A 13846-nucleotide genomic window follows, 5' to 3' on the forward strand; every position below is an offset into this window, starting at 1 on the left:
TGTGGTTGTCTGTGAGTGTCTAGAGTTTTGTTTTTATAATAATAATAATAATAATAATAATAATAATAATTGCTTACACTTATATAGCGCTTTTCTGGACATTCCACTCAAAGCGCTTTACAGGTAATGGGGACTCCCCTCCACCACCACCAATGTGCAGCATCCACCTGGATGATGCGACGGCAGCCATAGTGCACCAAACGCTTAACGCACATCAGCTATCAGTGGGGAGGAGTGTAGACTAATGTAGCCAATTCATAGAGGGGGATTATTAGGAGGCCATGATTGGTGAGGGTCAATGGGAAATTTGGCCAGGACGCCGGGGTTACTCTTTTCGAGAAACGCCCTGGGATTTTTAATGACCACAGAGAGTCAGGACCTCGGTTTTACGTCTCATCCGAAGGACGGCGCCTGTTTACAGTATAGTGTCCCCGTCACTATACTGGGGCATTATGACCCACATGGACCGCAGGGTGAGCACCCCCTGCTGGCCCCACTAACACTTCTTCCAGCAGCAACCTTAGTTTTTCCCAGGAGGTCTCCCATCCAGGTACTGACCAGGCTCACAACTAATAAATAATAAATAATAAATAATAAATATTAATTGATCATAATAAATATTTCTGATCAATGAATAGGCTTGTAATGTAAATAAATATGTTATTTCATTACATACTGTAAGTCTGCTGTGTTTAATGTCATTTTGTTTCTGAAGACTGGTTGTAAGACTGCTCATGTGCTTATAACCATTGATTTCCTTGACAGTAAAGGATTTGAGCTCTTTTAAAATATATAAAAATCAAATACTAGTGTAAAGAAACATTTGGTAATCCTTATATCAGGGGTCTCCAGTCCTTGTCCCCAGACCCCCTGCTCCAGTTAATCTTGTAGGTCACCTTTCTAAAGGCAACACCTGCCATGAACTGATGAATTAAGCACATGATCTTTTGAATTAACATAATTATAGTCTTTGATGACTAGTCAGATGTTATTCCTAAATTATATCTAAATTAATTTAACTAAACTAAGTAATATAAATAATCCACTTGAACAGGTTTGAAAGGATTTTCCCGATCCTTTGTAAAAAATGAGGATGTTTGATACAGTAGTTACATTCTCACCATTGTGGTGATAGTCAGCCCACAGATTAGAGAATTTTAAAAGGGGGGACATAATAAAAACTGTCCTCCAAATCAGTCTTACTTATTTTACTGGTAAAGTTATAGAAATGATAACATACTGTAGAACTAAACTAGAGAAATACTTACAATCTAATTTGATTTTAAGAACTAGACATGGATTTAGAAAGGGAATGTCTTGTTTAACAAACTTGGTAGAATTCTTTAAACATGTAACAAGAACATTAAATTACAGTATCATACAGTATTAACACTTTTGATAAGGTCTCCTATATTGGTTGATTCTCGAATCAAAAGCCATTGAAATTCAAGACAGTGTCTGCACCACATCTCTGGATCAAGAACTGATTAACAAAGCGCATTATCTTAGGAGGTATAAACACGAATGGGAACATACTGTATACAATAAGAAGTGAAGTGCAGGGTTCCATTTTTAGACTGTTCTTCTTACACGTCTATATAATTTATTTAAATTGGTGTAAATACTGAGGCCCCTGTTATTTAGCCTCTACATGTCCCCACTGGTCCTATATTAAAATCACATGGTCTGAATTATCATTTCTATGTCAATGATATTCAAACTGACATCCATACTAAACCTGACCCATACTAGCTTTTTACCCTTATGTACCGTATATCAGAAAAACATAATTCTTCCATCTCGAAAACATCGCCCGACTGCGTCCTATGCTGTCTTTGACTGTTGCAGAAAAACCTGTCTACACATTAGTTTTTCCTAGAATTTATTACTGCAAGGCCTTGCTTACTAGGGTAAGTCAAAACAACACCAAACAAGCTCCAATATGTTCAGAATTTGGCAGTCAAAATCCTGACCAGGTCATGTGCAAGCGATCACATTACACCTGTCTAGGAAGCCTTAAAATGGCTTCCTATTGAGTGGCAAGTCGACTTCAAGATCTTCATGCTCACCCATTGGGGTTTAACATGACTTGGCACCTCAGTACCAAAAATAAAGATTATTATTATACAGTAAGTTTTGAACCCAGAGGCCTCAGCACTGTAAGGCCGCAATGCTTCAGTGTCTCCTGGATTAGGTACTGTAGATGCAAAATGATCCAGACTGTTAGTAGCAACATAATGTATACGTATCAAATAGGTGACCCTTATTTGCAGGAAGCTAGACATGAAAGAAATCTTGATGTTTATGTTCCATGTTCTTTTCAAGAAAATTCATCGAAAAAGTAAAACAGCAAATGGATGCATAAAATACAGCAAACATTGAGGAACTTAACCAAGGGGAGTTATTGTCCAGCTTTGTAAGATATTAGAAATACTTCATTTGTAATATTGGGTTCAGTTTGGTCACCCTAAACACATAAATACATTACAGTTTAAAAAAGCAACAGATATGATTCTGAGAGGAAATGTGTTCTAAGTATACATATTTTATGTCAACACAGAGATGTTCTTGAAATTAATAGTGACACAAGATTGTTGGGTCACAATGGAAAACTAAAAGAACATCAAATTTGCTACCAAATGTATGCTGTCATTTTGATACCAATTATTATTATAATAATATACCAATATTACCAGTTTTGTCCATATATATATTAAAATATGTAAACAAATAATTTCTTCCATTTAAATGAGACAATTTATCTGGATTTGTATTAATTACATGAAAGAATGCTGTAACATCTTAAAAAAAGATGTTGGATAGGGCAGTGACATAAAATAATTCAATTTTCACATTGGTTCAGAAAAGATGAGAGCAAACAGACTCATGATTTAGTACTGTTTTTCTTAAAAGTAATTACTATATAAATGCTGAATGTGCTGAATAGTTTCAACATTTCTTGTTGGCTTACAGTATTCTAATCTAAAGCAAATAGAAAAAGTGCTTCATTATGGCTGAAGGAAACCACTCAGTAAGTAACATTTCAACATGCCTATGCTTAAGCAAGGAGTTGTCATCTTGTATAAAGTCATTAAAGTGGGAAATTCAAGTATTAATGCACTAAGGCTGTTTAAAAAGATGGCAGAATGGTAAATTCCTTCATCAATAAAATAATTCCATATGGCACCATTAAACATCAAAATGCAGAAAGAATTCTCTGGAGTTCACTCCAATAAAGTTAAAGCAATGATTTATAACGGTTTCTCTAGTCACTAGCACTTCTACATAAAATTGCCACTGCTCATTAGACATTTTAAAAATATATGAAAGTTCCTTTGATATGTGGAAAAAATAAAAAAAGATGTTATGTTTCCTGCTGTCTTAAGTAAATGGCAGTGTAACATACTTAAAATATTGAATACTCTATGGTTACAAGAATTTGGCCTCTGAACCGCTGCAATTCATTTCTTTAATAGTTAAAGCAATTATTTAAGTTCTCATTCATCCTCCTGATTAGACAAAATCACATAAAGACAAAAGTTCCAGTCTATTATTAGTCTATTATAAAAGGAACTGACAGAGAAGGAAATCATTTGAGTTGATGAAGGGTATTGGTATCATCAGAACAAAGATTTACAGCACTCTTCGTAGATAATTGACCAAAAGCTATGCAAAAACATCAAGTGGTGAAAAAAAGCTTTGTTCAGCTTCAGAAGGGAAATCCTGCAGGTTAAAATAAAATAATTATATTCTATATGCAATACAGAATAATGTTATAGAAATCTGGTGTGTTAGATTAGATTAATTATAATTCCAAAAATTAATTAAGAAATTATCCTTTTTAAGAAGGAGTTCTATGGTCAAAGCTAGATATTTTACAAGTAATTCGCTTTGGAAATATAATTAGCAGACATGCCGTTTGCATGGCTGTTGTGGGATTAATAGGTCAAATGGCATCGAAAATAGCTCAATAGCTCATTTCTCTCCTGTGAGGATATTAAACATGAATGGTCCACTGATTGTTGCAGCATTGTTTTGCTGGAATCCATTATCTCTCAGTAAAATATTTGTTTCAACGGTTCACTATGAGTGTTGTGTGGTTAATAATAATGTGCAATATATTGAAGGCTTACATAGATATTACCAAATCAGCAATATCTTTTAAATAGCTTGTTTTTGTTAATATCTGACATCTACAGCCACAATAGCCTTTTTATTAAACCTGTAACTTTAAATTGAATGTATTTCAAAACCGTTACTTTGGCTGGGTACCTTAATAGGCAAGTTTTCTTATTTATTAAGCTAGTTATGGCATAATTATATTCATTAAGGGTGAAACAAAATTAGTATAGTACTCATGTCTCGTGTTTTGTTTGCTAAATTGAGTGTTGAAAGCTGATACAGTAACATCAATCTCTATGAAAATAAGATTTGCTCTAAATCTTTGGTCATACTTTTTAATCATCAAACTGTAAACAAATGGACTGATCATTGTAGCCAGCAGCTATATCACCCTGCAACTCACAACTGGTAGCCCACTGAAGCTAAGTGTACCTGGATGGGAGACCTCCTGGGAAAAACTAAGGTTGCTGCTGGAAGAGGTGTTAGTGAGGCCAGCAGGGGGCGCTCACCCTGCGGTCCATGTGCGTCCTAATGCCCCAGTATAGTGACAGGGACACTATACTGTAAACAGGCGCCGTCCCTCAGATGAGACGTAAAAAACTGAGTCTTGACTCTCTGTGGTCATTAAAAATCCCAGGGCGTTTCTCGAAAAGAGTAACCCCGGCGTCCTGGCCAAATTTCCCATTGACCCTCACCAATCATGGCCTCCTAATAATCCCCCTCTATGAATTGGCTACATTAGTCTGCTCTCCTCCCCACTGATAGCTGATGTGTGGTGAGCGTTCTGGCGCACTATGGCTGCTGTCACATCATCCAGGTGGATGCTGCACATTGGTGGTGGTGGAAAGGAGTCCCCACTACCTGTAAAGCGCTTTGAGTGGAGTGTCCAGGAAAGCACTATATAAGTGTAAGCAATTATTATTACTATTATTATTATTATTATTCTAATCATTATATGAGGAAAACTAATAAAAAAGTGGTGCAAGGACATGTTCAACTGTTCTGCAAGGTAAAGAATTGACTGTGCATGAGAGATGAGGGGTTTATTTTGCCTGGATGAAGGTCAGAGGTTCGGACACAGTGGAACTTAACCTAAATATTTTGTGAACAGTACAACAGAATCAATATGTCGGCTTCAGTACTGACGATGTGATTGCAGTCACTTGTTCTCATGAGTTATTAGTTTAGGAAAACTTTAAATAATGCAACATGCACTTATTTATTACATCACCATATACCTGTGGAGGAAACAACATAAGATTATCAATTCACTTAGCAGCTAGCTACTAAATGAGCTAGATGGGTCAAAGGCATCCTCCTGTTTGTAACTGTTTTTATGTTCATACATAATCTGCATTGTTTTTCTCCAGAACAATTTATCTTTTCTTCCCCAATAGGCACATTCAACCTTCCAAGTGTCCCTCATGTTCAGCCTTCTGTTAAGACAAAACTATGGTTATGTGGAGGAAATTGAACACTGCGTTCTGCTTATGATTCAGTAGCAGTGAAATCAATCCGAAGATCAGCCAAGTACAAAGACATATGGCAGAGTAAAGTCAACCAACACTGAGAAATACAGTTTCATTCTCTCTCAAAATGCAGCCTTTCACCACTTCCCTCCGAGTGCTTTATATGAATTTCAAATTAAGGCAGCTATTATATTGTTAAGCAATTGTATAAATACTGAAAACATGAAAAATACTGAAACAAACCCTTTGAGCAGATAAATAACGTAAACCTGGCTGGGATCACAAGTTAAATTAATTTGTTTGCGTCAGCTTAGTACACAATGATCAGGTCATATCACTAAATTATTCCACTCTGCGTATTTCAGCATTCACATTGGTGCCACTGGGCACACAGCCAGTATTGAATGGCAAGATGCATTGAGGTAAAAATGAGTATGTCTGCAGAGATCTAGTGCAGAAGTGTCATGCTGCCTCTTTTTGACCATGTGTGAAGACGGTCATTATCACTCACTTCCACTCTCCTTTCATGATCAAGTTAGCCCCAAGTGCTCAAAAGTCAACAAGCTGTGAAATATAAAATCAAGAATTCTAAATAAATTCTTCCCCCTGGTAATCTGCTACTAGGGCAGAAATGGTGGAAATCAATGCAGGCAACTGCTATCTAATCACAGATCACAACACAAAAAGCCTAGAAAGCTGCAGCTGAAATTTGGGAGGCAGGCGGTAAGAGACAAAAGACCTTCCTAACCAATGGTTGCCATAGCTAAACAGTAAGGTGAGAGGAGGATAGGTAGGGCCATGAATAATAATAATAATAACATCACTTTATTAACCCTTTACAATTTCTTGCATTAGGAATTGTCTTTTCGCATACCCCAGCTTGCTCTCCATGAGACACACAGGTGTGTCAGGGGTCAGAGCGCAGGGTCTGCCATTGTACAGCACCCCTGGAGTAGTTGGGGTTAAGGGCCTTGCTCAGGAGCCCAATGGAGTAGGATTCCTCTGCCAGTTGCGGGATTTGAACCGGCAACCTTCCAGCCACAGGTGCAGATCCTTAAACACAGAGCCACTGCTCCGCCCCAAGACAATACATTAAGACTCACTCTCCTTGGACTGTAATTAAGAACAGTAAAATGCACAGATCTGTGGAATGCAATCTTCATATTAAATACCCAAAAAATGAAATATAAAATATATTGCTTGCTCCTAGTTGAGCATGCATTTACATACAATTCTTGGTAGCACTTTATTTTGAGGGTGTAGATCAGATTTTATAACTACATGACATACAGTATTTGTAATACTGAAGTAGACATTAATAACGTATTCCTAAATGACAAACATTTTACTTCAGCAATAAATCTTTAGCAGACGTACTGTAACTATCAGGTTATTGATACTGTATTAATATTCTCTTCATGTATTGTGGATTATAAAGGGATTATAAAGGATTATATGAGTTTTCTGATTAATACGTGTCTGAAAAAAAAATCTGATCTGCAAACAAACACATAATAGTAAAGTTTCTCTTATTACATGTTAGTATTCATGATGAAAATCAATGACACAACTCAAAATACTCTTTAAATTGTATAATTGTCAAGAAACACCATTGAAATGTACTGTATATAAGCAGCTTGAAGTTGCTTGTGCTGCTCCTGTTTTTATAACTTCAAAGATTATGTATGTTAAAGGATTGCAGGAGAAGACTAGTCAACTGGGATACATTGTGTTGTTTTATGCATTTCCTTACCCTGTCCAATCTCTCCCTGTCATCACTAGTTGGCAACCACATTTATCCCTTGGGGAGGACTCTCTTTATTTGGTTTCAATGGCCACTCACAATGCAGAGAGTGTAGAAGAGTCCTTTAGCAGCCCCATCAGGAGCAGCTCTCACCAGTTGCCTTTCAGAGAATTCATAACCATATTCATGAATTTAAGGCGATAAATCCACTTTGAATTGCAAATACACAGGAGACTCTGCTAACAACTGTGCATACTGTAGTCTTCATATGAAAAAAAAAAGTTTAAAATACACTAACCTTTTTGTCTTTGTATATACTGGTTATGGGAATCCCAGGTATTGTTTTAGTCCGCTTACATCAATTAATTTAACTGTCTAAAACGGTGTGTATAAATCTAATCTGTCATTGTCGGAATCCTTGTCACTAAACCTAATTTGAATAGCATAATGAGACAGTGCGGTAAAACATTTAGATTTTACAAATTGCTGTGCAGATGGTAAGTTTTTGTACCATCAAACTCTTTCTGACACTTCTGTCAGGCCTTTATGCCCCTTTACTGAATAACTAATGGGGCTGTTTGAGGTATGCAAAACAATCAGCCTGACTAATCGTCAGCCTGACTAAAACAATTGCATAGCATGAATACTAAGCAGTCCGTTCCTGATAACAGCCGAATATCCTGCCTCTGCCAGGTCCTGATCACACCATTACAAATGTAAATAAAATGTTTTTGGAAAGGATTAGCAAAATAAATCTATTCAGCTCAAATACATTGCTGTTCAATTTACATTAACATTGTTCGTAGTTTTTTATAATTTCAGGAAATAATTTAGGAGGAGAGAGAGATTTTTTTTTCTACTTTGGATATAATTCAGCTGACTAGGAGTATAATTACAGAGATATAGTGTTTTGTTCAGCATTTAAAACGGTATTACATTTTTCCCTTTCCTTGGGTAGATGTGGTTTCTCTCTTTGTTTTCTTGCAGTAAAGTTTAAACTACAGTAGCAGCTGTTTATTTGTGCGTCACCCACTCTCCTCTTCTACATCCACATCCAGGTGGGTTGCTTGTAGTCACTGTAGGTGTGCTGCACACTTTTACTAACTAAACCATTTGAATGTTTTTTTCTGTCTTTTTTTAGATATTTGCATTCTTTTCATGAGGATAGGAATCCAAAAGCAATTAGCCAACTGTAAAGTGTCCTTTAGAAATAAATCTTGCAGAAAAGCCCAATTAAACCTGTGTATTTTTAAATCCAAGTGAAATTCTGAGGAACACACACTGAATTCACACACTGAGGAAGAAGATCAATAAACTATCCTGTTCTGTAAACCCCTTTCTCTTTTCATCTGTTGGGTTTTCAAAGAAACTATTACAATATATTATAGTAATGGCAAAGAGGTCTAATAAATGTAAAATATGTTTTTGTCCCCCCGTTCCATCTTGGTAAGTCACATTGATAGAAGCTATGTCATTTCAGACACATGAAATGCTGCAAGGGGACTATTCTGAACCACTGGCAAGTTAGTAACAGCTGTTCCTGTCTGAACGTGCTTCACCCACTACTAAAGGGGCAAGACAATACACCAGGGTCATGATACATCGCATACAGTATCACAATGAGCAAACCAGAACACACCTAGTATCACAATGCTAATAAAAAACTCTTCTGTGCTTCACCGAGTTGAAAATAAATTGTAACCACCTATATAATAAGCACAGTTCATGTCCAATTTCTAATAACATTTCTTTTGCACCACAGAACAGGCAACTAGTTTGACCAAATACATTGCTAAGAATTAATCAATCAAACACCTCACCTCTTCAAAAAGGAAAACACAAATACTAAGCTGTTTTGTAACTACAGTAAAAAAGGCCCACACCTTTCACACAGTTATTTAGGAATTCCTAAATACAGTTTGCTAGTAAAAAAACTTGCCAGGATTCAATGTCAACCAGTGATGAGTGCAACAGATATATATTTTTTCAATAACTTTGGACACCCTCATTTAGGTGTGCTGTGCAGACTATGGATAACAAGTCTGTTGAAATGGGACAATGGCGATAATTAATCTCCAGTTCTAGGTTTTTGTCTGAAACCAGTATTTTTAGTGGCGAAAAGTAAAATACAAGTCTTCAGTGATCTGTCCAGTACAGTGGTCAGATGTGTGAACAGGTGATCAAAGCAGTTGAGCAGGTTAAGGTTCTTTCCTAGCTGACCAAACGGAGCAGATTTATGCGATCTGACGTGAGTTACTTTTCTACAGCCTGTCTCCCTTTCCCACACACCTCCTTAAAAACACATTGGATTTCCAGAGTAGTTTATGGCTGTTCTTGAGAGCTTGCATTTTGTTTCATTTATCAGATCTCCTTGTTTTCATGACAAGAAACCTAAATGTGTTAACAGTACTGATTTACATAACACAGGAGTACAGTACTTCCTAGTGTTCTCCAGCTGTGATTAAATTACTTTCTCGCCATTTTCAGCTCTCAACATCATGCTTAAGTCTAGAAGTGTCTTTACTGAGTACTGCCTAATGTGATATGTTTAGGATAACGGGAGTTTGCAATCAAACAATCATTTTCTTCAGTGCTCTACAGTTAATAAAAATCCAGCATACTCATTTTGAACTTTTATTATGATTTGCCATTGTAATTAGGATGTTGTAATTCATTGCAATATACAGTATCAAATTTATCAAATCATGTGAACTAGAAGATCTGCACAGAGATGCTTTTATTTATTTTGATAAGTTATCAACTTCTTGAAAAGTCAACGGATTTCATTCATGCAAAATATTGTTCAAAGCAAACATTTCTTCAATAATTCTTATTTTGGCTCTTCCAATTCATATTTTTACTATCATCTTGGTAGTGTAAACAGGTAGTGTTTTTTGCCTCAAGTAGAAGGGCAAGCGACCCCACAGTTTATTTTTTCTGACTGTTAGTTTTTATTTTAATTCAGTCACTTGGAGTCTTGCAGAGACACGGATTTTATAAATGTTTTTTATTTTAGAACTAATGCAAGAGGGTAATGAATGAAGATATTACTTTGGCACAATGTAAATGAAACAGCTGTCAATTAAAAAGTCAACAGTTTCCATTAACCAAGTTAATTTGTATAAATTTCTGTTTACAGCAGACAGGTACCAAGACTTCTAGTCAAATGCAACTTAAATTACCTACATAGCTTCTAATTTCATTAGGCAGCCTTTAGAGTCTGATGTATGTTATTACAATCAAATTACGTTTTCACTGGTTAAATACATTTGAATAGAATGCTGACATGTAACATCTGAGACATTACAATAACATATCTGAAGCACCATAACGCGTACTAAATGGATCTGATTTTTTCATTTTCAGCAGTAACATAAGGTGTGTAGTTATTTTGTTTTTAGTTACAAGGGTTTCACATTTAACTTTCTAAGAAATTCACAGTAAATTCAAATGATTTTTTTTTGTTTTTTACTATATATTTACTAGAAATCCCATACATATGGTGTTTATATTATGGGTTAATCAAAGGACATTTTCTCATGAATGAGAGTGTGTGGTGTGTTATTTAATGCTTATAAATTCATGTGTTTGCTACAGTTATGCAACAAGAGTGTTACCACCTTGTAGTCTGATAATGTCAGATCTGAGTATCTAAGCAAGGCTGGGTCTTGGCAGAACTGGAATGGGAGATCTCCAGGGAATAATGAGCTACTGCTGGAAGTGGCGATGGAGGAAGAGAAGGTGGCTCTCTGCCTACTGGACCAGAATTTCCAAACCAGTGCCCCAGTGACCAGGGACACTGTGCAGTAGGAAGGTGTTTGTCACCTATGTCTCCTCTCTAAATTCCACTTTGGACGTCTATATCCTGGCCTTCCTAAAATTCACCCATACTGTATGTGGTGTAGAAGTAGATCCACTTTTATAACTAGGGTTCACCTGGCATGAAACTATGTTTCCTGGTTACAACTGTTATTATTAGCAGACATGTCATTCCTACCAAATACAGTATATGGAAATCTTAAACAAATTATAAAATTTTTAATTTATTAACAGTTCAATAATCAATTTTATTTTATACAAAATAAGAACATCCAGAGATGGTATTTTCCATTTCTCTTTTGACGAAAAGGTATTGTTGATGTAATAGTAGTTGTATCAATAATAATAGCTTCACCTGTATTAGTTATTATAATAATAATAGTGATGTGATATATAATATGGTATTCATTTTGATAACCAATATAATATAAGATACAGAACATGAACACCCATTATCCTGGGTTGAGTGAGAGGGAATACAATAATAGACAAATCAGGAACTGAATTGTACTTAATGAATTCCTGTGAGAATTACATCTAAATTAAACAACTGCAAAATTTAAAAAAATGTATTTGTTTCTGGAATGCCCAAGCAAATGACAATTGTGAAAAGTAATTTTAATTTTAACATTTCATAATCGTTTTTGTATGTTATCAATATTTTCTGCCAGTAGTGTTCTACACAGCACACAAAGTGACAGAAGCTATTAGTATTTCACTTCTTCCCTCTCAGCAAGCATGGCTTGGTTATTGCTGTCCTGAAAGGCTGCATATTTCACAGAAGGCTTAGTTGCACAGTAAATACAAAACAACAAATTTGTTTCGAGATCTACAGCTTTAGAGGAGAGTGTGTATTTAATTTATTTTACACAGCAAATTTATATACAAAATAAATGTTATGTACAGTCTGAAAGTGCGGGAAACTTTACTAACAGGGGAAGGACAAAGGCCTGTTCAGAAGATAAGATCTTACAGCAAAAGTCCTTTTCTGCATGAATACATCAGGTTCATTATTAAGATGTGCAATATGTTTGTTAAACAGGTCTGAAAAGAAATCTGCAATCGTATTAATTCCAATCCCAGTACCAAATCACATACACACAGAAAAAAAAAGTGTTTTAATGCTTTTAAGCACCCCTCTATTCATTGAAATCTAGTCAGAACATCTTGGCATTCAATACAGAGAATGCCAAAAAATACAGAATATTTTCTTATATCCAATACTGTTATAATATTTTAGCATAACAGCATTGAATAAAAACCCATTGTTTTTTATTTAAAAAAATAAAACAAAAAACTCATATTTTCTGAGAATCAAACTGCTGTGTATCAAATGAGCTTTTACAAAAAGTATTGGAATTTTAAATTGGACAGAGAGTGGTAAAAGTCAGGATGAGCAGTTTTGTTTAAAAAATGTGTGACAGTATGAAGCTGTGATTTGAACGTCTGCAGAGCCACCTCAGGAAGAAATGTTGAGAGTCAGATGTTGTACAGATGCTAAAGTGATTGCTAGCTGCTTATGCCAACTTTTCACAGTGGGAATAACTTCAAAAGCCGTTGACTTTAAAAGTTCCTTGAAAAACAAATTTCACAGACAGAATATAAGTCAATTTGGCACTCTTCCAATGAATAAAAGGAAAAAAAATAGATTATTTGTAGTTGCTAGAGGTACTGTTTTCTGAAATGGTGTTCACTTTAATTTCTAAGACACTTTCACAGCAATAATCAGATATGTATCAGAAAACATTCTCATAGTATACAGGTATGTGTTGAAGAAAACTGTCATACAAAATAGACAACGTGCATACAACACATTAAAAACATACACTTCCTTTAAAACTTTAACTAATTTAGCATCACAGGTAGCTTTCAACATTTTGAAGATTCCAGGGACATTTAATTCAGTTTTTATTTTTAAGAACCTGTGGAAAGCACTTAAAAGGAGTTGCTTTTTTTGTATTGTCACAGCACTACAGATTACTGCCAATTCAGGAACAAATGAATTAAATGAACAAAAGACATATAGATTCCTATTTATTAAATTTCCATGCATCAATGGCAATGTTAGCATTTTTGGAATAGGTTTTTCATTAGAATTCCAGGGAAAACAGCTACATCAAAGAGCTGTTTAAAACCGAGACCCAAAAGTGTCACTGCAATGTAGTACTCACTGAATGACTGTGAAGACTCCCAGTTGATTGCTGCAAAGCTCCATTACGTGACAGATTCACTCACAAAGTCTTGACTTAATTACGACTGTCACTCCTCGGTTCCCGGGAAGGAAATGTTTTTCTTTTTTTGCCACTTCTTCCTCTGGCTTTGGATTAGAATTCTCTGTGCAGCTCTTGCTCTGGATTTAGCCAGTGCATCTGCGTTTCTCTGGATAAACTCTGGAAGAGCATTAACACATAGGGCTGCTGCCGGGAAGAGTCAGTGGCTGTTGCCCTGGGGGGGGGGGGAGCAAACGAGTTTCTTCTGCTTCAGTAATGAAACAAGATAAAATTCCAGGCCACTGCATCATCAGGCAAGAGAGGGATCAATGTACGAACAGCTGTCCTCTAGTGCCTGGTACAGCCAGTGCACTAAAAGCTTACGACATGGAACAAAATGAAAATGGCAAAACTGCATTTACTCCAGTTGCCTGCACCCCATCTCACCCCTATTCAATTGAGTATAATAAGTAAATTGCTCA

General features: G+C 35.9%; 1 protein-coding gene across 1 annotated transcript in view; it reads right to left on the reverse strand.

Annotated features, from left to right (window-relative positions):
- frmpd4 (FERM and PDZ domain containing 4) overlaps positions 1 to 13586 on the reverse strand; it is a 107248-nt gene extending 93662 nt beyond the window's left edge. The window contains exon 1 of the mRNA XM_088609800.1: positions 13326 to 13586. Within this exon, the coding sequence (XP_088465926.1) occupies positions 13326 to 13369 (44 nt within the window). The 5' untranslated portion in view covers positions 13370 to 13586. The remainder of the gene's footprint in view (positions 1 to 13325) is intronic.
- Positions 13587 to 13846: the final 260 nt, after the last annotated feature.

This window comes from Lepisosteus platostomus, chromosome 2, assembly GCF_059453375.1.
Source record: "Lepisosteus platostomus isolate fLepPlt1 chromosome 2, fLepPlt1.hap1, whole genome shotgun sequence".
NCBI lineage: Eukaryota > Metazoa > Chordata > Actinopteri > Semionotiformes > Lepisosteidae > Lepisosteus > Lepisosteus platostomus.